The sequence below is a fragment of the Manacus vitellinus genome, unplaced genomic scaffold (assembly GCF_001715985.3).
Source record: "Manacus vitellinus isolate BGI_N305 unplaced genomic scaffold, ASM171598v3 scaffold_46_pilon, whole genome shotgun sequence".
In the NCBI taxonomy this organism is placed as follows: Eukaryota; Metazoa; Chordata; class Aves; order Passeriformes; family Pipridae; genus Manacus; species Manacus vitellinus.
Genome location: NW_021940578.1, coordinates 236978 through 262384, shown reverse-complemented (window position 1 = coordinate 262384; position 25407 = coordinate 236978). Strand labels below are relative to the sequence as shown.

General features: G+C 47.0%; 1 protein-coding gene across 1 annotated transcript in view; it reads left to right on the top strand.

Moving 5' to 3' along the window:
- Window positions 1–25407, top strand: part of CAMTA1 (calmodulin binding transcription activator 1) — a 224162-nt gene that overhangs the window by 100772 nt on the left and 97983 nt on the right. The window contains exon 6 of the mRNA XM_029962359.1: window positions 16212–16283. Within this exon, the coding sequence (XP_029818219.1) occupies window positions 16212–16283 (72 nt within the window). The remainder of the gene's footprint in view (window positions 1–16211; window positions 16284–25407) is intronic.

The window sequence follows — 25407 nt, the reverse complement described above, 5'->3', positions numbered from 1 at the left end:
TCTTTATGTGGCTTCTCTGGTTGGCCATATGGGTTTGTTGGCTGCATAGTATTTTTCAGCAAGGATGCAGCAAACTTGCCATCTGGGTGATGTTTGCCCAACTACTTGAAATAGTTGGGGTTTTTTAAATATGGATGTGAGAAGTCTGTGTTATCTGCTGTTCCAGCATGGGTGGGGCACAGTTTGCCCCCCTCAGCCCAGGACAGCAGTGGCTGATGTGCGAGAGACTGACTGGGGGACTGTGACCAAACTGTGTGTGCTGGGCAGAGCTGCCTCTGCCCCTGTTCTGTGCACAGCTCTGCAGAGCTGGGGGAGCTGTCTGGGTAGCTCATGGAAAAAACTGTTTCTTTGCAAAGATAGTTGATATTCCAATAATACAGGTGTATTTCACTGCACCGCTCCTGAATTGGTGCATTCCATAAAGTTGATTTGTGGATGCAGAGACGACAGCAACTGAACTGCAGGAGCCATCGATATGGGGGGGATGTACTGGAGTATGGCTCAGCTGTGGAGCTGGGAGGATGCTCCTCGTGCCGGGGAATTGTCAGCTGGGAGCTCGTTTCCTTCTCTGGTGAAGGCTGTGCCTGCTCTTGGTGATGGAACAGTGGCCAGGGAGCCCGGGGAGCACTGTGGCTCCGGTCGGTGTGGCTCACCTTTCCTCTCTCAGTAGGAAAAGAGGGAACCTGCAATACCACATTACTGAGCAACATCTGGAAAATTGCCCTTAGGTCTTGCATTCCTATTTGTAACCTTTGTAAAAATACTATTTCCCATTGCTACCCAGGTTTTATAATGTGGATATCCTAAGCTCTTCCTCCCAGTATTACATCATACACATGGCACTGCCTTCTCTGTTCCCCGGAGCACATCTGGTTTCTAAGCTGGCTTTCAAAAATGGCCAATTTTCAGAAAAAAGAATTCACAGTAGACTTTGCTGTTGGCAGGGAAAGAAGTTTTTATCATGGTCTGAAGGAGAATGCACAGCAGATCTGAACTGAAGTTCACCTTTAGATTCCAGGTTCTTCTGTCTCTGACTGGAAAGCCATTGTGGTGAATCATTATCTGCAGAGATTCTTCTCCTTTGGGACCCTCCCCTGAACTGCAGCTCCTGTGCATGGAGCCGTTGGAGGGGTGGTCAGGGTGGTGACACGAGGTGTTGTGGGGCAGCCAGCTCCACTAGTGCTCCAGCATGTGTGGTGCTCCTACCTCCAGACCTTCCCTCCTCCTCAGGAAACATGAGTTCCCTGCTATTGGTTTTTCAGATTTTATCCCTAAAACCTCACTGTTGTCCCACTTTCCATCCCTGAAGTGCAGAATTAAGGAAGTGTATTTAGATTATAGAGGCGATTGCCCCAAAACATGGGAAGTTCCTGCTCAGCACCGTACCTTCAGTAAATGCAGTGCAATTGTGGTCAGTCAGTCCTGCAGTGCCACTGCCAGGGATGGGATTCAGTGAAGTTGTTCCAGAGTTTAAGGAAGATAATACAAATCGTGTATAACACTCCTAGTAGGAATACCAAATCCTCACATTTTACGTTTTGACATGTCTATTTTGTATATGCAAATTCAGTCTTTTCTGCAGGATTTCCTTGGAGAAAGAGATTCCTTGGAGATTCCTTGGAGAAAGAGGGAGATTAGCTTTTACATCACTGTTATTCTCAGAGATGCGTTCTCATTTCCCTCTACCCCACAGATGTCCTGCTTACAGGCCATGTAAAACCACACTTGGTTAAATTGCCTGTGTTTACCAACACTTTGCACACTGGAGGATCTTTGCAGCTAAAACCGATGTCTGTCCATTTGGGGTGGCTTTCACACACACTATGCTGTTTGGAGTTCTTTAACCTCAGGCAGTGTGTGCTAATGGCTCCTATGGCATGTGCAATCCTTGGGTGCTTCAGAGGGAATAACAGCAGCAGTGGGGCATGAAGGGGCCGTGAGCAAGGTGGCACTGCATCATTTACACACTGTATGCAGTGGAGGAGTTCAGAAGACATGGGTGGGGAGCAGAACAGAAAAGGGCAGGTTGGATCAGGAAAATGGGCTGTTTTATGAGCAAAAATAGAAAGATTGTTTAATCTGGCAAAACCAAGGCTGAGAGGTGGTAAAGTTGTTCCATCTACAAATGTCAAAAGAATAAAGTGGACAGGTGAAAAACCACATAAACTGTGGCTGATGTCAGCACAGGAATGACTAGAGCAAGAGCAGCTGCGGGTACACGTTCCCTGATTGTCTTGGAGTCTTGAGTCTTTGTGCCAGCCTTCTCATAGGAGTCAGGTGGCAGCCACAGGGCTCATGAGGACAGAGTCAGGCAGGAGCCCAGGACTGAGGGTGCTGTGACATTCACACATGGGAGTGCTGGGCTCAGTGACCAGGGTAACACCACAGCTTTTTCATCCTGCTGTATTTCTTTTTTTCCCCTCTCCAGAACACAGTTAGACTTTTGTTGTGTGTTAGGACAGACTGAAACGTTATTTGAGGTTAGGCCTTGTGGCAGAGTCATCATAGGACCCTGGAAAAGTCACCCCATTCTGGAGCAGCATGATCCATATTTAGAAGGCTCCAAACACCACCACTATCTCTGTCCTCTGCAAATACCTGTCTGTATTATTCTCCAAACAACTCCATTTCACATGCTGCTGCTGTTGTCATGATGAATTGTTTCCCGTACAGCTTTGAGATGATGACTTCTAAATTTAGGGCTTGGCTTCATGAAGCCTCCCTGGCTGTGGGTGTATGACAAAGAGCAGTTCTGCTCGTGGGTGCCAGCAGTGGAGCTGGATGGCTGGCACTGCCATGTGCTCATCCCCCTCACACAGCTGAGCTTTGGCTTGTGTTTAAATAAACACTGCGCGGTTTTAGAAACCGAGGATAACACGTACTTCATTGGCAAACCAGTCTTGCCAAGTCAGCACCTTCTGCAGCTAAACATGCCTGGGTTTGTATGTTAAGAGAAAAGAGAAAGTGAAGAGGATGATCATAACAAAACACACTACCTGCAGAAAAAAGTGCTTTTCTAAAACTGCCCGTGCCTTCGTGCGAGCAGGGGTCCTTATTTGGGCGTGTTGCATTGTGCTCAGAAAGTTTTAGTGGCTTAAGGGTCCCTCAATACTCTGTTTCCTTGCACCATTTATTGTGTGTTTGTAAAGTTACCGGAGGGGAGTTTTATATTTCAGAGTGGGTTTGTGCCGTTGGCAGTAGTAGTAATGGAATTAATAATTACATTTTTGTAGAATTAATAATTACATTTTAATAGAATTTTCATTTGCAAAGTGCGTTACAGCTGGTCTGTAATTAATTGCATACCTGTAGTGGCACTGAACTGTATCAGAGACTCCACAGCGTTAGAGAAACGCGTGAGTTTTTAGAGGCTTTGTTCTACTCTCCCTTGCTAGTGCAGCCAGGTCGGGTACAGACCCCACTCTGCACTGTGGGCTTTGCATCTTCCCAGTTGCTGGTGCTCTTGGTACTTTTCTGCTTAACCAGTTTTTTACTTAGTTCTGTGTCTCCGTGTCTGCTTGTTCAGTGTCTGGCTGATGCTGAGGGTGGTTCCTCTGAGCTCATTAGTTTATTAGCTTTTGAGCTACGCTCATTGTAGATGTATTAACTGACAAAGCAAACAGCAAAGTCATGGAGCTCCAGCTGAGTGTACCTTGGTTTGTTTTAAGCAGTACAACCTGAAGAAGATTGTTTCAGGGGCAGAAAATAAGGCCCGTGGTCCACCCAGGGTCATGTGGGACTGTGCCAGACCCCGAGCCTGTGGTGGCTCCCGTGGCACAGGGGCAGGTGAGTCTGCACCATTCAGCACAGGCAGATTCCTTCCCACCCAGGATTTGGCTCTTCTCTCCTCTATAGTCACAAAACAGTTTTAATACTTCATGAGAAGTCTGTCCACTTAGAATAAGGTAATTGATACAAGCAATTTTAGTCCCCTTTAATATAACAGATCTCAAGTGTGAAACCTCCTTAGTTAATGATCAGCATAAAATAAAAGTCTTTTTTTAGTGTAAGTTCTCGGTTAATTTTACAGTTCAGTTGAAGTGAAAATATCATTAAACAGGATAGTATTAAACTTTATACTTATTGGGCCTCCCCTACTCTGCAAGGGAGAGGTGAGTTGGTGTCTCGACTAGGTAATGGCTAATTTCTTAAGGGTGCACACGGAATTTAAACACCGAAAAGGTTTGAAGGTCACCTTTGTTAATGTTATGTTCAGCTGTCGTCCTGTTTCTGTCAGTGCTGCGCTGACAGGAGCCCTCAGTGCGGGTCTGAAGGCTCTGAGCGGGCAGAGGATGGTGAGGGAGCTGCCGGGAGGAAGAACCCGCAGCGCCTCAGCGGAGCTTCCACCCGCCCGCAAGGAGCTTTGAAGGGTACGGAGTGCGCAGCTCTGCTGCTCACAAAGGACAGGGGATGTGGTTTCGGCTTCTCCTCCCACTGCCTTCCCGTCCTTCCATTAAGTGCAGGTTTGATTGATTCTGTAGCGAGCCAGGCAAAGGCACGCTGCCTTCCCCAAGGCAGGGCACAGAAACGGACACGCTTGCTGTTTTTAAACCCAAACCGGGCTGTAAGCTAGACTGTATCAAAATGCAGCATTGCCACCGATGAGCTTGGAAAAATGAGGGCAGAATAACAGTTTTCAATTTAAAATAGAATTTAATGCTGTAAAGGAAAATATAACGAGGAGAGAAACTGTTGTTAGCTTGAACTGCAGAAGACACTGTTGTTAGAGAAAGAAGCATGAAACATGCCCTGTTAATTTGGGAAAATATAGGGGTTCTGGGAGTCAAAAAATCCTGCTTCAGTAAGGTAGGTGAACTCAATCCGCTTTCCAGAGGCATCTGCCATGGGTTCTGCAGTGACCATGGAGGGCCTTTCAGTGGCAGATTTGCTCTGCAGCATCTTCTTTATGTTGGTTTCAAACTCTTTATCTAGTTCAGTTAAATATCCCTTTGAGATTTGTGTATGGTAGAGAAAAATTTTCAAGAAAAGGAGCCTCTCAGTCCTAAGGGTAAACTTTCAACCAGAAGTAGCATCTGCTGTTGGTAGATTTGGAGGGACTGGAGATTTTTAAATGTGTTTATCTGAGCTTCTCTTGGGGAGCTCAGGACCTGTTGACTGTGGGGGTTTGTGATGGCTGCAGTTCCTGGGGCAGCTCCCTCCTCTGAGCTGCCCATTGGCACGTGGGCAGGACCCAGTCAGCATTTTGGGGCAACCCGAGTCATTTTTCTGTGGAATTTGGAGTGTACTGGGATGGGGTGGTGACAGAGCTGTCCCCTCAGGTGCCTGGGACAGTGGCCCCGTCCTTCTCCCTGTCTGCTCTCACCTGAACGAGCCAATGTCTTCATTAGCTGCCCTAGTGGTAATCTGCTGCTGCTGGAGATTAATAGAGAAAATATTTTCTAAACACTTCTGCCCATGTTTTCATTAATCTGTGCTTGGAAAATTAATCTTGTGGGGCGACCTGCAAAAGGTGTTAATTGCCATTTCAGAGGAGGATTTATCAGAAGTTTGAGAAGGTGCCGCAGCCACTGCACAGTGGTGGCAGCAGTTCCAGAGGGACTGTCCCTGCTCTTCTGACCTCTGAACTTAATGCAAGTAAAACCAGTTCTTTTCAAAAGCTCTTTGGGGCAAAGTGCAGCCTTGGCTGTGGAGAGGCCGAGTTCCTGCCCCTTCAGGTTCAGTGTGGGATTAGAGAAGAAGGAATAGGTGAATAATTGAATTTATGTCCATCCTTAATACTGTATTGTTATTTTTGAAGACTGCTCAGATTGGGATTTTTTGTTGGTTTTTTGGGGTTGTTTTACAGTTATCAATTATGAAATTTGGCATGAAAATGAAGTTGTGTGTTAACGTGAGTGGCTTTCGTGTGATGATGATTTATTGTCCACTTTTCCTTGTGAAAGCCACTCAGTAAATTCCTTGTGATTTGTAAACCTACAGGCAACGTGTTGGATATAAATGATGGATTGTACAGCTGAGGGAACAGATTTCTGCCTGCCCATGGGACTCATTTCTAATGACAGTTTTGTGGTGTCAGTGGGATGTTTGAGAAGCAAGCAACCCAGAATTTTTTTGTTTTCTTTTGCTTTTCCTTGAATATTGAACTTGATTTCAGGGACTGAGAAAATCTTGCTTTTCAGTTTTGTGCTGTAGCCACCTTAAGTAAGACTCAGTGCACTGTCAGTCTCGGCCAAGCATCTTCTCTTGGCAGTGAACAAGCATGTGAGTGTCTGTCTGCCCCTTTCTCCCAAATACTGAAGAACCTGGGCTTACAAAAATGAAACAAACACTGTTTAAATTCACACATGTCACTGTGAATCTTCTTGTGATCAGTTCAACACTCTGAACCTCTGGACACTGTGACTTACCCGTGAGAGCATTGATCTACTTTTGAGCTGGATTCAGCCAGTGAATGTTTTGGAAAGTGAAGTTTCTGTGGATGGGTCTGGACTTTGTAAGAGGGGACTGCTCTCAAGGGATGGCATTTCACTATTTCACTCTTGAAAAAAAGCTGAAATAGCCAGTGGTTTCATGTTCAAGTAACATTTCAGTTCTTGCTCAGCACTGTTGTCCAACAATTCTGTTTCCTGGCCCAGCTGTGTCCATCTCTGCAGAAGGACAGAGGATTTCCAGGATGCTGTTGGTCGCAGGAGTAGGGGAGGGGGCTCAGAGCCATGGTTCCACACACCAGTTGTGCTGCTGCTGCTCTGAGGGAAAACTGTCTTTTCTGCTGACAGCACTTTGTACTCGCAGGCAAGGAAAAAATTGTTTGGGTTGAGCAAAATGCTTCTCTGCCATTGCCAGTAAAACACCCGGAAACCAGGGGGATGGAGAGAACAGATCTAATGGCATAAAGCCTGGAAGTCTCTTTTATGAGTCTCATGGTCTTTTCCAATCACTGTCAGCCTTTAAGAAATGTGAATGCTCTAATTGGCTGTGATGGGGAAGACAGAAGATTCCTTCTGCATGTGAAAAGGTGATGTACTAAAAATGATTCAGCATTCTGTTTTGTCAAATAGTTCATCAGTGCTGTCTTGCTTTTATTGAGAAAATATGCAGAAAGCACTTTAGAAGCAAAACTGTTGAACCTGCCAGCTAACCACTTGACTTTGATTTGTAAATGCCCTGTGAGCAGTCCCCAGAGGCTGTGGCATGGCAGGACTCTGCAGCCGGGGCAGAGTTGGAGGAGGATATGCTGGAGCCAGGCAGCCAGGAGAGGAACTGTTCAGACCCCAGATCCAAGATGCCACCGCCTCGAAGTCCCATTCCTGAAAGAATGCAAATAACTTGTTGTTGGCAATGTGCAGACAGATCCTCTTTAGACAGCTGTACTTCAAGTGCCAGTGATAGAAATCACTATTATTTTACAATGAGAAGAAAATTTGCTCTTAGCTTGCCGTCTTTGCTTCTATCTTTCAGAATGTCTCAGAGCGTATAGAAGGCATTTCCTTTTGTGTTTAGAGTTGTGTTTTCCTTCCTCAGCAGTCCGAGTGTCATAACTGTTAAATAGCCCTGAAGGGTTCTTCAGAGGGCAAAATCCCAGCAATAATGTCACCTCAGGTAGGCATAAGGAAGAGGTCTGAGGTTCTGCCACTGTGCATACAGAGAGTACCCTGGTCTTGTATCTCTTTCTATAGCAAACATCTTCCACTGTTCACTATCTGTCATGAAAATCAGTTTTCCCTTCTCTGATAAAAGATTAATACAAGTAAAACGTCGACCTTTTCAGTGCTTATCGAACATTAGAAACACTGGGCTGTTTGCTGATGGTGAACTTCAGTAAATTTTGGTGCACTAATACTGAGAAATTAATACTTTGCTGTTTAGGTTTTTTGGGACAGGAATGAACTATTTATAAGCTGGTTGTAAGCAATATAAACTTAGTATTTCTACAACAACTTGTCCAGAAAAACATTCTTAAATGCCCACTTACTGTAGCTCCTGCCATTGCTTGTGAGCAATAGTGAGACTGAAGGATTTTAAATTGGAATGGGAAGATTTAGTATTGGCATATACAATAATTTGTTTTAGGTTGTGTAAATGCTTTTTAATAAAGGGATTCACTCAAAGGAGGTTTGAAGATCAGGTCCTTCCGAGTTTTCTATGCACTTGGATTCAATTTTCAGAGTTTAGGAGCTGCTGAAGACTTTAAATGACTTCCTGAAATGGGAAGGGAATATCAGCTTCCACGGGAAGTTCCCTGGCTGTAGCACAACCACACCACAGCCACACGCTCTCCGCTCAGTCTGGAATTGTCACCTTTGCAAAGAGCATGAAGTGACCAGGTGGGGTGGACACGTGTTGGTCACTGAGTCACTGACTGCAGCACCTACTACTCTTAGCCATAAGCAAGAGGAGTAAAAAGAACAGGACCCAGAACCTGAGCATGTCCCTTTGCAGTGTAAGATGTCTGCCAGTGGCTCCAGGGCTGATTTTGCCCAAGGGAGGATGCCAAAAAAAGATTCCAGCTAAGGCTTCTCGTCCAGCACAAAATTAATTCAGGATAAAACTGCGTGTGTAATTAATAGCTCCTGAAAGTTCTCTTAGATGTTTTTATATTTCTTATTAGTTGCATTTGTTAGAACTTGTCCTTATTTGCCCGAGTTGGACAGACAGTGAACGCGTCAGACCTGTGTCCCTGGTGTGATCGTGCCCCTGCCCTGCACCCCCGGATCGTTTCGCATGTGGCTTGTTTCTGTCATGTGTCTCCAAAAATACCGTCTCAGCCTGCATTTCCCCAGGGCACTGTCAGATCTTGTCTAGTTCCCCTATGCTGTGATGCTCTTTTTTTTCCCAAAAAAGAGAATCAGACAGATAAAAGCCAAAGTTTCCCACTTGGGCACAGCCAGCCTGCCTCTGATGGCCACGATGGAGGCAGCTGGGCTGGAGATGCAGTGCTGTTCTTATCACAGTATTTGCTACTTCAGTCAAGTCTCCACTAAGACCAGCTCAATAATCCTTTTTTTGTGCAAAGCTTCCTCAGATATAAACGTATTTCAATCTCGACCTATCTTCATTAGCCTCTGCCTGATCCATTCAGTCTCAGACCCCAAACAGCTGAGACAACCAACACAGACTTTAATGGTCCCTACAGCTTTGTATCTGATTATTCATTGATGTTGTAGGAGACATGATTAAAGCCTTCAAATAAAGTTGCAGCTAAATCCTGTCATAGCCCAGCCCATTATTTTTTTGTTCTCTATTAGGATTTTAGGCATTTCTTTGACGTATTTTTATTGCCAGATTAGGAGGAAAACACTTGACTTGTTTGCAGCATTCTCATTATATTGTCTTTCTAACATTCCTGAAAGAGAATAAATATAAAATGCTTCTGTGTATTGTGTCATATTTCAGTGTGACAGTAATATGTTCCATGGTTTTCCAGCTCACAGTTCTTCTCACTGTGTGGTGACAGTCAGGAAGCCCTCGCACAGGGGAAGTGAAGTGGTGGCACAGGCTGAGGGGGCTGCAGGGGTCGATGGTGTACAGGGACCCAGGTAATGCCTGTCCTGTAGGTTGGTTGCATTCCACTAGAGACCCACCTGGGCAGTGTTGGTTTAGAGCACCAGCCTGTGGAGTTGGAGCAGCCTCTTGTACCACTTTTCCTCTTACCAATTGCCCACTTACATCAAGGTCATTGGGATGCTCTTCCCTTACCTGAGAGTATGGGAGTCTGGCTTTTGTATGGAGCTTGTGTCACCCAGATCTGCTCTCAGTAATCCCTTGCAGCCTTGCAGACTGTTCCATATTTACAGGTGCCATTAGACCATCCATCCACAGAGCTCGTGCTGCCCTGTTTGTACCCAGCTCCAGAGGGGACACCTGCCTCTGTGTCCCTTTGAGGTTAGTTGGTAGAGATGAACGTGGGAATTCTTCCCAGTGAGAATCCCTGTATCGTGTGTACCTGGTTGAGCAGAGTTTGCTTGAGCTGTGTTAACAATTGTTTTGTCATTCAGAGCATCCACAAGAGCAGCTTCAGAGCAGCACCCACACTGCATGGCCTCTGTCCTGAAAATCAGTGATTTCTGCTCAACCTTGCTCCTACCCATCACCTGAAATACCTCCCAGGTCTCCAGAAGACCCTGGAGATTATTCTGGAGTATTCAAGCTGGTGACACAGCCAGGCTGTGGGGGTCTTTGTGGTACAGGAAAGCGATGGGCAGGACTAATGGGGAGTGGGATGCTGCAGGATGCCCAGCTGGATTATCCCAGTCATCATCCCAGGAGAGGTTTTATGGTCGATGGGCTTTGGGTTCAAGCGACACGGGTAGCAGGGAATGAGATAGGTGGTGTGAAACCTTTTGTGTCAGATTAGGAAGTGGGTTGAAAAGGATATTTTGTGACTAATTGGCCATGACTGCTGGCCCTAAGGAAACTCTGAGCTTTTGGAAAGCTCGTAATCCCATCAAGGATCTGGTGCACACTCTGGACTCAAATTGTTCCCGAGAGAAAGGGATGATGTTTTCCTCCTGCATTTCACAACTTTGCCCCTATACAGGCAGCATTCCTGCAGTACTCTTCTCACCCAGGCCAGGGTGATTAAGCACTTAAATTGATTAATCAAATTTCTTGTGATGAGAACTACTGTCATTCATTAATCTGAATGGGATTATAAATAAGAGCTGGCAGAGAGGGGAGACAAACATGTTGACAGATAGACCTGCTGCTTTGAATACAAATCACACCGCTGCATCTGGAGGGTCTGAGCTCCTGGCAGCCTCAGGATAGAGCTTCCCTAAAGGTAAAATTAGACTGAGATTAAAGTATCCCCGTATTAATAAAGAAATATGCATTTATGAAGAGGCAGGCACTGCGGGGGGGTGTGGGGCTGCATACCAATGATCCTGCAGTGGGCTGGCTGTGGGTGTTGCTGCCGTGGAAGCATCAATCCCCTCGTTCGCCGATTGCTGTCGCTAAGCCAATGTCATTAGGAGATTCATTTGTAACAGTTAAAACCTTGCAATCTTTGCAGTGACTTCAGAACCCCACAGAGGGAAAACAGGGTTTGAAAAAGAACCCATTAAACATTTAAATATTTCATTAAATATTGAACATTTCAAAAATTGCTTTCTAACAAGTCTCAAGTAAACAGAACAATATTTGTTAACTAAAGCCACCAGAAGTGACAAGGTCCTGCAATGCACAGGCTGCATAACCTCTCCTCCCTTGCTCAGCCATCACATGAGAGCCCTTGGCTCATTCTAGGAATTGTTATCTGGGTATGGCTGCTGGTGGCATTGAGGGCATGTGGAGGGTTTGAAACATGTCAGGCAAAGAGCTGATAGGATTAAAACCAAAATCTCTGCACCAGGCTGAGTGCCTGCACGGCGGGCTGTGCCTGGGGCTGCACAGCACTGAGCCACAATGCTGCAGCCAAAAAGTGAAGAGTCGGGTTCTCCAGGGTTTTGCAACCACCTAGGAATGTTAAGAATGTTTTGGGGATCTGCTGTCAGTACCAGGGACGCCTCACCCGACCTGGCAAACCATAAGCAATCACTTAATTTCTGTTGACGTTGATAAAAGGCGAACGTTGCCAACAGAGCAGCTTAGCCCAGGCTGAGATCTGAGCACGTGGTTTTGCGCTTTGCTGAATCAAAGTTACTATTTACAGACGTCAGAGGAAAATCCAAACCTGTCTAATATCTGTGTTTTGTTAAGATGAGGAGTGAGAAAACACGTTTAGCAGCATTTTAATTGAAGATTTGCAGCAGTGACGGGAAATTTTGGATGCCTCCCTATGTTATGACACTATTTAAGTCAAAACAAGAGCTCTGGGGGCAGCCTGCTGGCCTTGGGGATTCCCCAGGGTTCAGGCAGTGTTACACCTCCCTGTTTTGAAAAGCTGAACTGGGGCCAACCTTCATGGGGAAACATGGAGGTCTCCTGTGGCATCCAAGTCAGCTCAGCACTGCTGTGCTCGCTGTGCCCAACGAGAGTTGTCACAAACCTGCACCTCCACTCGCAGGGCCAAGCCCCCATCAGGCCCTCCCCGGCTGCACCTCGCTGCTGGGGGAGGACAAGGAGGATTGATGGCACGTGGCTCCCTGTGCGTGGTGCTGGCATCGAGTCAGGGTTTATAGCAGCACATTGGCTTTTCTGGGTGAATCCTGATTAACGGAGCGGGCGGGAGCCGCCGCTGTCTCCCAGCCCCTGCAGCTGACAGGGACGAGCCTCAGCTGACGTTTAAGTGGATTTGGAACTTGTCTGTGGCTTTAGCATCCCCGTCCTGAAGGAAGGACCATCTGCTGCAAGATAACCCAGTCTCAGAAGGCACTCGCTTCAGGTCTGTTTGAAAAGAGAGGTGACATGCAATATTTGAGGGGTTTCCCCCACGGTTGCTAATTCAGTGGCCAAGAGGCAGCTCCCAGTTTTCAGCTGCCTTGCTTTTACAGCCAGGCCGTGCCCTCTCAGAGCATCAGCAGAGAATGTTGTGGGTGCTGGTTACAGACACAGTGCTGCCACTGCCAGCAGTGTGCTACTTACTGATGGAAGTTGGTGAGGAGGCTCAGGAATGGTTGGTGTAATTACAGAGGGAAATGGCAGCAGCACTGGTGTGTAAGAAGGAGGCGATGAGCTGCTGGGCTGAGCACATATTGCCCAACACCACCAAGGAGCAGAGGGCATGGTCCTATGGTCCTTTTCCCCCAGTAACCTGCACAGATCCTGCTTACGATGTCCGCAGGCTTGCCAGGGTGTTAGACATTGAAGCCTTACACCAGAAAATTACTCGAGTATATTTTAATAATTTACAGCCACAGGTCTTACATGATTTGTTCTCTAAAGATTGATTTAGCTTCTTATTAAGGGAATTGGGAATTCAGTGTGAAAATCTGAACAAAATCTAGGCAGTTTTTAGGTTTTTTTTAAAATATCCACTAGTGTAACTCACTGGGGAGAAGAATTTCAAAGCCTGTCCAATCCTATCTTGAATTTTTGATTCTTCTGCTTTCCTATTTCCATTCCCAACGTGTGCTTGTTAAGGAAGAACACCTCAGCATTATTGTATTATTTTTAAATAAGCCACAATCACTGTAAGGAGCTCAGGATAAAAAAAATCCACTAATAATTTGATTTTTTTATTCCCCCTCCCTGCCTCCAGTTTTTAAAAGTTTGGTAATGCCAGATGTGCACTGCATACAAATGGCAGGGTGGGCAGCTGTAATTGCACACTCTCCCCAGGGCCCAGAGAAGGCCTTTTCTCTTTAATTACCCCTCGACTTGTAAAGGTATGAGCTGCAGTGGAGCTGCCAGGGCCGGGCTCTCCAGCAGCACTGGGAGGGCTGCACAGGAGGTGCCCACAGGCAGGGGTGGGTGTCACATTCCAGGGATCCCCCCATGGCAGCAGGACATGGTCTGTGTTCAGGGCACCCTCGGCCGCACACACTGGGGCATCTGCAGGGACAAGGACGTGCTCCCAGAGAGGTGACAGGACCACACCACTGTGGGCATCCCGTCCCAGCGTGGCAGTGGGTCAGAGTGCTCCCTGCAGGGCAGTGTCCCTGTCCTTCAGCTGGTGCTGCTCGGGCTCCTTCAGGCTCAGGCTGATGCCCCACGGGAGGGGATGGTGGCTCTCATCTTAGGCCCTGTTCTCTACACAGCAGTCGATGAGCTGCTGTGGTGGCATTTCTCCTCAGACAGCTCAGAAATGCCTTTTCTCCTGGAGATTTTGTAAACTTAAAAGAGAATCATGAAAAAAAAGTGTTCTCCCCTGTCCAGCCCATTAATTCAGCCTGCTCAGGACAGAATTAACCTTGGCAAGCCTTGCAGAGGAGAGAGTTGTTCTAACCTTAAAAATCTGCTGATTAAAGCTGGTTTCAGGAATTCGATTTCACTTAATGCGTTGGCTGAGCGCCCAGCCTGGCATTAACATCTCCACAGACACACAGGCCTCCACAGCTTTTACCTCCCCACTAAAGAATAAATAAAAAAATAAAAGAAAACCCAGATAATGAAACCCCTGTTGCCTGTTCTGAGCAAGAATTCATTTTAAAGACAGCTTTAGCTAAAGGCATTACTCCTGCCCTGGTTACCTGTGTGCTCCAGCCAGGCAGGGCAGTAATTCCACTCCCCTCAGTAGGTGCAGGGTGGTGTCCTGCCAGCGGGTGCTCGGTGACTCTGAGCTGTCCTAGGCTAGGGATTCATCCCATGCCAAAGGCAGGGGTCAACAGAGCCAAGTGTAGGGAAATCACCTCTACACCCTCCTCTCCTTAACCCCCGTGTACCGAACCATGGGGCTGCACACTTTGTGTCATCCACAGCGCTTAACTCATTAACCTTGAAAATCCTCCAAAACAATGACGCTCAGATTTCCTGCTTTCCATTTATATCCTAAAGGGGTTTTATATGCCTTTTTATCCAAAAATTAATGTAGGTTTTATTGCTGCCATCACTCATTTTGCCTACACTCCATGTGCACTCCCAGGGTCTGTTTCTCCCCTGCAGCGTGTTTCTCCGACGCTGTGGATCTCTCGGTGCCGGTGGGGACAGTCCCTGTCATCTCTCTGAGGTCAGGAGCTTGCTCAGTGTGTGGGTCTCCTTCATCCCAGCTGCCCAAGTTAGAACATCCAGCCTCTACACATCAATCCAGAGTCAGATTCTCATGTCCTGTCACCATGGGGAAAAAAAAGAAAGAAAAATTTAAGAAACCCCTTCTGTATTCTGAGTGCTTTGTGAATTCTGTGAATTGTTAGGATTTTTTAAGGGTTTGCTGAAATGTTGACAACTATTTTCTTGGAGGTGGGAGGCTTTTTTGTGATTCATTATTGACAGCTCCAGAATTAACCACAAGGCAGCTCTGGAGAGGCAGGGCAGTGCTCCTGCCTGCTGTGCACCACAAGCTGCACCGAGCCCAGCACTGGCACTTGTTGGGTTTTGTTTTAATCAGAGAAGTTTCAATCGACTCCACAGCAAGTCAGGATGGGAAGCAAGTTGGGGGATGCTGAAATATATTGATATATATTGCACAAGGTGCTATGGATGTCTGTATTGGCTGTGAAGGCGACTCCAGCTGCTCCAGACCAGCTTTCCACCCTCACTGGGAAGCAGGTTGGACTGGGAGATGCTGCACCTCCCAAGCTGCTTTCCTGAGAGGGGAGACCAGCTCTGAGTCAGCAGAACCAAAGGTTACAGACCTTTCCATGCAGCCCCCAGCGCTGTGAGCCAGGAGTCACTGTCAGGGATTATCCACACAAAAGGCAGCGGCTGTTCCCCATCTGAGGGGAGGGATTTAAATGTTAAGCTTTTCTTTGGATTATTTTCTGCAGGGCTTTTTTCCCCCGCTCTGTTTTTCCTCTCTGCATTTCTGTGTGTGGAATGTACCCTTGAAACATTTGAAAGTATTACTAATCTTTGTCATTTCAGTTTTAAAAATAACTCAGTGACAGCAGCCAGCAGTCCTTAAATCCTGTTTAATTCAGGCCAGCCTTGCAAGTGGTGATCCAGGGGAGGGGAATCTGCCATAGCCTTCTGTGTGCTTGCCAAGTGCACACATCCAGAGGCACTGCACCCCTCTGCACTTGGGCGTCTTTGAAATTAAAACCAGTTTTGTGTGTTTGGGTTATGCTGGGCTTGGTTTCCAACTGAAAAGTTTTAACATACTGGAAATTTGATTTTTTTCCTGAAGAAAGAATTCCTTGGCCTTGCTGATTTTAGTTAATCAGAGAAGCAGAGCTTATTTAAAAAAAAACCAAAACAACAAAACCAAACAAAACAAGCAGAAAAGAAACAACCTGTATTTTGGCATTTTGCTGTCTAAAATATCTGGCAGCAATTTTTCAGTTTACAAACACAACATTTTCAGTTGAAATACCCAGGAGATAAACTATGGAAAAAGAGATATAGGTGTTGTGTTTGTCAAAAAATAAAAATAGGTTGGAGCAAAGATTCGAATGCAGCCCCAGACCCCCCGTCGGTGTTGGGGTGCTGAGCGCTGCCGGAGCCTCCGTTGCCTCTGGCTGCTCCAGGGTGACTGTGCTTGGGCAAAGGCAGCAGGGGGGGAGGCTGTCAGGGAAGGGGTTCTGTGACCTGTAGCAATGCTTAAAAACACACGTTGGGGTGCCACAATCCTGTGTTGTGTGTTACCAGCCCCGACCAGCAGCAGGACAATGTCTTTGGTGGTGGGTCATGCACTGCCACCCCCTCCTCAGCGCAGCCTCTCAGGCAACGGTTCCTTCACTAACCTGACTCTGCTTTCTCTCTTTTTGTGTCCCCAGTGCCTGTATGGCTGCTACGTCCATTCCTCCATCATCCCCACGTTTCACAGAAGGTGCTACTGGCTTCTGCAGGTAGGATGGCGACAGGTTCCTCTCTCCCGGGTCCCCAGGCGAGCCCGTGTGGCCGCGTTCGTTCGGCCGCTGCCGGGGTGCTCAGCATCCCACGTTCCACTGCTTGGGGGATTCTGTTTGTCTGAAGGGGAAATGGGTGTTCTTAGTTGTATGTCTCTGTTTAGAGAGATGATATATTTTCTCTAGAAATAGAGAGCTGATGCCAGGTCAGACATTCCCTAAACATGGATTCTGCTCAAGTGAGACTTCCTGGAGGTTTTTGGTTGTGTTGTTCCATTCTGAAGTGAGGCAGGAGCTGGGAAGCCGAGTGCTGTACTGGCATGCCATGGCATAGGAGAGAGATCAGCCCTGGGACTGTGTTTGAATTTGGGGAGAACCATGGGGCCAGCCTTGCAGTGGATCTGCTCTCCTCCAGTGAGGAGTTTAGTCCCTGGGGAGACAATCAATGATTTTTCTTCTGGCTGTTGTGGGAACAGCAAAGTCCCAGGAGTCAAGCTGTTTTCCTCTTATTTACACAGTGTTTGGGCAGCTTCCCTGGGGCTGAGTGGGTTGTGCTCAGTCACGTGTGGGAGTTTGCCCAGGTGGTGTTTGCTGACCCTGTCTTTGAGGAGCTGTTTGTATTCTTGGCTGGTTACCATGGTGTACAAAGTGGAAGCAATTTATCTTCTTTTGTTAGAAGAAGGCACTTGATGCATATTGTAATAATACTGTTTTAAAGCTTAAACTCTCATGGTCCTGAAAACTAACAGGTCTGAGGAAAGTGACATCTGTTTCTAGAAGCAAATGGAAAATAATCCCTTTTCCCCCCTGGTTTTGTAATTGCACTTTCATAGTAAAAAAGAAGACACTGCTGCTGTCACTGGGGCAGGACAAGACACCTCATGACCTGCAGAGGACTGTGCCTGCACCATGAATATAATTGAAGGGAACATGCACCAAATGTCACTGTCCTCTGTGCTGTCTGTGTGCACTCAGCTCCATTTGCACCCACAACATATAAATGCCACATACAAGGAAAGAGGCTTGGCTTGGCTGCAGTGGTGGGAGCAGCACTGCACCTCACAGAGCAGAGCTGTGGCTCCTCTGAAAGTACAGTGTGACCATGTTGATCTTGCTCTCTTATATACTGGCCAGGCTGTGCTTGTACCCCCTGAGAGGTCCTCTCCTCATAGGTCCCCTCTCTTACCTTCAGTTCCGAGCTTTGTATTTCTTCTTTTGTTGTGTGCTCCCCAGAAGTGCTGCTGGCCCTGGCTGCTGTGGCTGGTAGCCAACATGTTAGCCAGCATCTCTCTGGTGGCTTGCACTGAAGCAGTATAAGGTCTCTGAGCTGTACCCTGGGGTCTGACCCCTTCATGTTCACAGCGTGTGTTGATGTTTAGTCGTCTTCTTTGCTCTGGTAATCACTTTGGGAGAAAGGAGCTGGCCCAGAATAGATGATGCTTTTCTGTTGTCTGCACAGTGTTTGTGTTCAGCTCCATGGTGAATTCAGGGGGAATGAGACCAGAGAGGGAGAAGGTGTTTTGTTTATCTGCTTCAGAGGCTTCCACTTCAACACTCCTCAGTAAATGAGTTTGATATTCCAAAACAGGTACAGCCAGGGCAATGTTTAACATTAACCTCCAGCAACATGTTTGACTTTTTAATTCACAGAGGCACTTAGGTGCCTTGCCCTTTTTTTAGAGAGACATTCAGCACCTTCCTGGGACACATAGTGCTCTGCCTGTGAGCCTCTGGTCAGTGGGGAGTAAATACAATTAGTCTGCAATGCTGCCTGTGTTTTATGGGATGATCTTCCTCCAAATCCTACTGTCAGGTTAGATATTGATTAAAAATCCCCATGCAATTGTTCTTGATCTTTTCTGCCTCAGATTTTCAGTGTAAAGGCCAGGACTCAAACCAAGCACAGGGACTCAAGGTCTCCCTCATGCATTTACACTGCGCCGTAGCCATTAATTATATGGTCGTGTCTGATTTCTTACTTTAAGCAACTTTGTGTTGTCATTTATGATTGACATGATGTGCCTGCTCCCTGCAGACTGGTTAGAGGGATAAGAAATGAGAACCAGTCAGCTGGAGCTGCACAGTGCGTTTTTCTGCGTCTCCTAAAATTTCTCCTGCTGTCAGCAGAGACCACGGTGATGGTGGCTGGGGTGGGCAGTGGGATGGCAGGTCTGCTGCATGGGGCACTGCAGCTGAGGCCTCCTCCTTCTCTCTGTTCTGAAAGGATTAAACATTTTGGGACATTTCCCGTTTTCTTCATAATGGTTTTTAAGTGCTGCCTTACCCCAGAGACCTTTAATATTTGTAATAGGTGTTGTAATTGCCAAGCCAGTGTTTGAGTTTCTGCAGGAGACGGTCCAGGCCTGGGCGCTGGGAGCCTCTCACATGGATGGTCTCTTGGACACTTGCTCTTGGAGCTGAGTGAAGGAAGCATGTCCAAGGTGGTGGTTTCCTCGATTTGCCTCTTGTACTTTTCTTTCTGATCTCTAGAAATGTAAGATTGTGTTTTGAGTGACAGGCAGAGGAGAAGACAGGGCTGAGGACTCGGGTGGCTTCTTCTGTGGAGGACTCCCCAGTAGTACTTTGTTTTTTATTGTTTTGCATTACCTGTTCACTTCCAAGAAGATGCAGAACCCTGGCTGTCCTCAGTTCACCGAGCATGGAGCAGTGCTGCTGACACCTTTTTCAAGGTGCGAGTGATGGCAGGTTCCATCTTCTGCAGAGGCTTCAGTGCAGCCGCAGCCCTGAGTGGGTTGGCTTGTCACCAGCAGGACCTGTGCTGTGCCTGTTAGACCTTCAACTTAGCACCAGATTTTGTGTCAATGGAAAAAGAAGAAAAACCTGTATTTGTACTTGTACTGACTAATGGAGGGAAAATGGATTCTCAGACACGGACAATTTTCAAACATTGGCACAGCTGAGTAGCAAAATGCAGCGTTCCCTTCTGTGTGTTGAAAAGTGGTGCCCCAAGAATGTAAAATTAATCTGGATGCCAGGCTTCTGGGCGGGCTGCTGCTTGCCAAGGTTACAGAGGCAGACTTTGCCTTCACCCATCGACAGAGATGCGTCCCTTGCTCACTCCCACGCTTGTGCCGTGCAGCTGGAGATGTTGAGCTTGTTGGACATCATGTTCCATCCTGCCTTTAGCAGGTGCTGATATCTTCTTTAGTACTGGTATTCAGGTGCTGCACGGATGGGAAGGAATATATTTTGAAAAAGTGTTACCCTTTTTCTTAATTAAGAAGTGCATAAACTGTGCTATAGGATCATGCTAAAAATTTACTGTGAATTTAGACATCTTGGCCAATCGGACAAATTAGGAGTAACAAGCCTTGGAGAGCGGTATGTCAGCAGAGAGCTGTTTCATGTGGTGTGTGCATTAACTGCTTGCTGAATAGTTCAGAGTTGGTGCAGAAGAGTGTCAGTGGCACTGCTCTGGCAGGTGAGCCAGGGGAAGTAGAGCAGGACACAGACTGAGCTGGGTGGGCACAGGGAGACATCAGAGCCCTGTGGAGCCCTGTTGTAAATCCAGCATTTGCAGTAATTGCTGAAATGTGATAATCTGGTTCTCTGGGAGCCAAGGGGAAACTGCATTTCATGTTTATTGCTTGCACATTCACAGGATGCTTGCAGCAGCCATGGCAGTCATGGGATGCTTTCCTGCAGGATAGGAAGTGGCAAGGAAAGGTCAGGGACATCAGCGGTCATGCTTGGGGTAATGTCCAGGCAGGATGTTTGTCCTGGAAGGAGCAAAGGGGGGATGCTGAGGGGGACACTGGTGTTGGACAATATTCAGGTAGTGGTCTTTAATTACTTTTCCTCCAGTTCTGTGTGCACCAGCTGTGCCTTGGAGAGTATCCGTAAGCACCAACTGAATATCAAAGGTTTCCACAGTATTTTCTCTTTAAATAGTTTTTTCCTGGATTCTTCCTTCTGATACACTTGAATATTCAGCAGTTTGTTACTATGAATGTCTGCACTGATGCCTGATGCTCCCTGAGTGTTCCCTTCCTAAAACGCATTTTGTCTGAAATGGGCAGAAAGTATCAAGGCCTGAAACTCAGTTAAAACATTTTACATGACATCTGTCACTGTCCTGCAGAAATTTGGCATTCATTCTGTATTTTTTGCCTTGAATTTTCAATTATGTCCTAAACAAGAGGAAACCCTTCCCATTTCTTTTTGATGGCACCCCATCAGAGCAGCGTTTCCCTCTCCGATTACTTGTGCTGCACTGCATCAGCAGCATCTCCTGCATCCCTGGCTGGAACAGCCACAGACAGCTCGAGGGTTTGGGACTTTTTCAACATAAATTGGAAGCATTACAATCTCATAAAAATTCTCAATACTTTTGCTTAGTAATGGGTTTTTATATTTCACTTGGGTGAAATAGAAGTGGCTGGGCAATAAAGCACTGAGGATGCTGCACTGCACGTGGGCACTTAGATGTGTCCTGTATGTTGGGGGGGTGGGTGTGAGTGAGGCCTCAGCACAGTGAGCCTGTGTGTGTTTGCTAACGGGATTATAAACTGTTGCTGCTACCCTGGCATGTTTTCCCAAAGTGGGTTTAACCTGTAGGATGAAATTAAGTGTGTATAGAGGTCTAGCAGAGCATGGCCTGGGGTGCCCAACCATTGCCAGCATGTCTGTGTCTCAAGCATGCCCGGGATCCAGGAGGCTGTTCACAGAGCAGACCTGTGCAGCAGCTTTACCTCCCTTGGGTTCCTGTTCTCACTGCCCTGTCTGCGTGTGGAACTGTGCTGGAAAGGAGACAGTGAATGTGGGGGGAGCACATGGCACTGCCAGGAGTGCAGAATGGTCTTCTGCATACATTTCGCTCTGAGCTGCAGCAACAGAAATGCTTTTGGTACCAGACATTGTCAGGATGCAGCAGTCAGTCCCCTTTTGTCATTGTTGGGCTTCACAATGCACGAGCATTTTCAGAGAATGAGGAAGTTGTGGATACCCTTTTCCTGCTTCCTTAACATGCCTTTGACTTGATCTCTCTGAAGGATGCTCTCTTCTTTCCCTCCTTTCATCTTTTCACCCGCTCTTCTGAGGTCACCGTGCTCATTGCTGTGTCTCTGCTGCCTTGCAGTCACCAGAACAGCCATGTCTCAAGACTTCCCATCACGTTTTCCAGGGATCATTAAAGATCTGAAATACTCCTGGAATTGGTGGAGCTGTGCAAAAGCTATTGCTCAGTCCAACTGAAATACCAAGGATTCTTTTGTAATAACTGTCTGTTTTCATTATTTTGATTTTTTTTTGATCATATGTCTAACATATTGGCTCCTGAAAGTGAATTTCAGAGTAATCATGTAGGAAAGCTCCTGTCCTCCCACCTGTCTCCTTCCCAGGAGCAAAGGGTCCTGTGCACCATGCTCCATAATCACCCTGTGAGTGTCAAAGAGAGCACAGCCCACGTGCCCATGTGCTGTTGGAGAAAGGACAAACCCCAGAGACCTGTTGGCATTTGCAGCCAGTTTCACCCACGAGACTGTGGAAAGAAATCAAGATGTTGCTTTCCTGAAAAACATTTTCTGTGACAGAAGTCTGTGGTACATAACACTGAACTGTGGCTTGGGCTGGGCTGTACCCTGTGTCAGCCTGGATCCCTGTGAACCAGAGATGGTTGTACCTCTGCAAGGTGGATGAAGTGGGGCTGCGAGAGCAACAGTACTAACCCTCTGCTGATGTTACAGTAAAGGGGAGGCAAAGAGGATTACAAATGAACTGGTGTGTCAAAGGCTGGAAACATTTTAGCAGGAGCACTTTATCTTTTATAATGTTTTATAAATTATTTATTAACATTCTTGCTGCATTTTCCTGAGAAATTGGGTAGAAGAGCAGAATGTATAGCCAGCCGATTATATTCCAGAAGGAAGACGCCTGTGATTAAAAAACAATTTCCAACCCTTTCAAATGCATAACTTTATTTTAGACGAGCAGGCTGCTATTTTTGTATCACTCTCCACCATTTTAAAGAAAATCCCATATTTGTTCTCTAGATATATGAGGAGACTGACGTTAATGCAAGCAAACTAAAAAGCAGTCAGAGTGCTTTAGTTGTTGCTTAAATAATCTGTTGTCATTTATAGAAGAGATGCGTTTCCCAAAGTGCTGGGGAACGTGCCTGGGTTGCTGATTGAGAGGAGTTCTGACAGGGGTGACAGGGAAAAGGGTGACAGGGAAAAGGCCAAAACATGACTGACTCCCACAGAAAGGGAGAGCAGGTTTTGTGCTTTTGGCTCTTGGTGGAAATGGTGCTCTGTTTTCCCCGGACATCTGACCTGGGGGAGGGAAAGCAGCGGCTTTGTCCCTTCTGGGTGGCCGCAGCCCTGCCAGGTGCCTTGGCATGGCATGGCATGGCATGGCATGGCATGGCATGGCATGGCTGGGAGCAGCCACACAGCGGCTCCTGGTGCCTCATCCGGCAACTCAGGGCGGATATGGCATCGGGCCTGCATGAACAGGAGCACCTACCTTACCCAAAATGGGTTTTTCCCCTCTGACTACAAAGGGAACTGACAGCAGGGTTGGGTCGGGGGCACCTGGGGATCCTGCGAGAAACCTGCCGCTGCTGGGAAACATCTACAGCTCAGCAGGGCCACGCAGAAGTGGCGCAACTGGAAACAGGACTACTTGTGCTCCAGCACCCACCCCACTGTTCTCCCGGGAGGACCCAGAAAGCAGGACTGTCATCCCTCCAATTCTACTCCGGTTCAGTCTGGCGATGCTGTCACCGAGACATTCTCACGGCAGGGATCGCAGCCATGCAGCAGCACAACTCAGCTGGAAATTAAATCAAACCACAGGCTCCAAGACACTTATTAATATGCTCTGTATACTGAGGATTAGGCTTTTGGTGACACTTAAATTGAATTCTAATGCTATTTTGAAATATATAATACGCTGAATTTACTTCACCTCAGGTTTGAGTTAATGGTTTATTAAATTATGCACCTTGCAGTAGCGAAGCTGTTTCCTGGTGTAGGACACCGAGCCTTGCAGGAACAATGCAGAGATTCTGCTGAGCTCATCCACATCCTCCCTGGTCAATTATTAGGTCTGCAGGTGTCAGTGAATGTATTATACCGCTGGCTGGAGTTTCACCCTCACCGAAGAGGTATAATTGGGGCTTGAGCTGGGAATTCTTTAGTGAAGCAAATTACAGTTTGAGTTTAGAGATCTGGAGTTCGTTTTGGCATGGGCAGCAGAGGACTTGAAGCAGATGCTGCCAAGACTGAAGTCTCTCTTTCTAATGCAGGATATTTTTTTCCTCTAATACTCAGTGTTTTGGCCTGCAGTGAGTTACCCTCTGTATTTTATCTGTTAAGGCACACTTTTTTAAGTGTTCTGAATAAATCACTTCCCAGGTGCCTGCGGGTTTGAATGCTCTTTTTGCTGTCCTCTGCCTTTGTGAGCATCTTGCTTATTACCCCAGTTGCTTTTATTCTCAGGATAATCTTTTATTTCTGAAGGAGTCTCTCTGTACTCCCTTTCTATCGACTGGCTGCCTCAGCTGTCACTGACGACTGTGCTGCCCCTGGTTAATGAAGCTGTGATGCCTCTTCTGTCTCACCCTGTCTCACTGGTATGAAGACTCTCCATCCCTGTCACGTCCTGCAGCTGCCACCTGCATCCTGCCACCTGCACCCCCCTGGGATGCATCACTGCATCCCTCCTGCTGGTGCACACCCATGGCGATGTCTCGGGTCAGACCAATGGATGGGAAAGGGCTGTCACACACATGAATGTATGCGTGGTGCACTACCCTTAGTGAAAGGCAGCAAAGGTTATTAAAACCAGCCCTAAGGTCATGGTCTGCACTATAAAATGCTGTGCCTGCTCTGAGGCCATGGGAATGGTGTGTAGGGACCACAGCCTTAGTCCTCTGTGAGATTATGCAATGGTTTCCTTTAGTATATTAGTGAAGGGGCAAAAGCCCGTAAAGAATGACTGACCTAAATGGCTTTTGCTCCTGAACAGGCGTCATACCTCAGGGGATCATTTTCTACGTCAAGGAAAAAGTGCACAATTTGTCTTATCATACATTTGTTTCCGTTAAATGTCAGCTTTGCCTCCCCTCCTGGCGCAGCCGCGAGCCGTGTGTCGTACGGCGTCTGCCGGCTCGCTCTGCTGGTTGGCCCTTGGCAGCAAAGAAAGCATGACAGAGTAAAATAGAGGCTGAGGTTTTTATCGGTTTAATCACTGTAAAATGGGATGGTCTCTTCCCAGGAAAGGAGATTTCCCGATAATGTAACCAGGACAAAGTAAGTCTGTTGTTTTCAATGTGTCCTCACGTTGTCCCCATTGTCATATGGCAGAATGGAACGACTGTTCAGTTGTTCCCATGGCCCTGGCCAGAGGGACAGCGCACAGGCCCCTGCTCCCTGCTGCCCTTTGCTGGGCACTCATGACAGTCACCATCTATAATTCAGTTGAGCTGTTGTGCTTTCTGCTGGAAAAGGGAGAGAGAAGGCTGCTGGGATTTTCACCATTCTCCATTTATCTTTGTTCCTGGCACTCCGAAAGCTGCCATCAACGACTCTGTAATCGCAACCTTTATTTCCAAACGCAGAACACTGGTGTTTATTCCTCTCTACACTTGAGCCACTTTCTGTAGGGATTTTGCTGTTTCTAAGACACAGTGCTGGTGTCTGGAGTGTTCCTGAGAGCAAGGACCTGGTCGGGTTGGTTCAGCCAAGCATCCCCATGTGCTTCAACCCCTGTTGCCCAATACAGAGGCACTGTCATTGTCTGGTTTTATAGTGTCCCCACACAGATATTCAATGTTTTGGGGAGCCCTTGACTTTCTGAAACAATCAAATTCTGCTCATCTCATGCTTTTGCATTTCCTGCACCTATCCTGCTGGGAATTTGCCTTATGTGCACAGTGTAAAACTTTGTAGGAAAAGGAATCCCCATAGAAGATCAATCCCCTCCTCAGCCTGCAGTGAGGAGTGGAGCTGTGACATCAGTTCTATTGTGCGTGGTCTGAGTGAGGTGCAGATTCAGCCCTGGCTCCTCCCGCAGTGCTTGGCACTGGCACAGAGAGCTCCAGCCTCAAATGCTGTTGCTCTTTTGGGTTTATTGAACATTAAATCCATCATAAAAATAT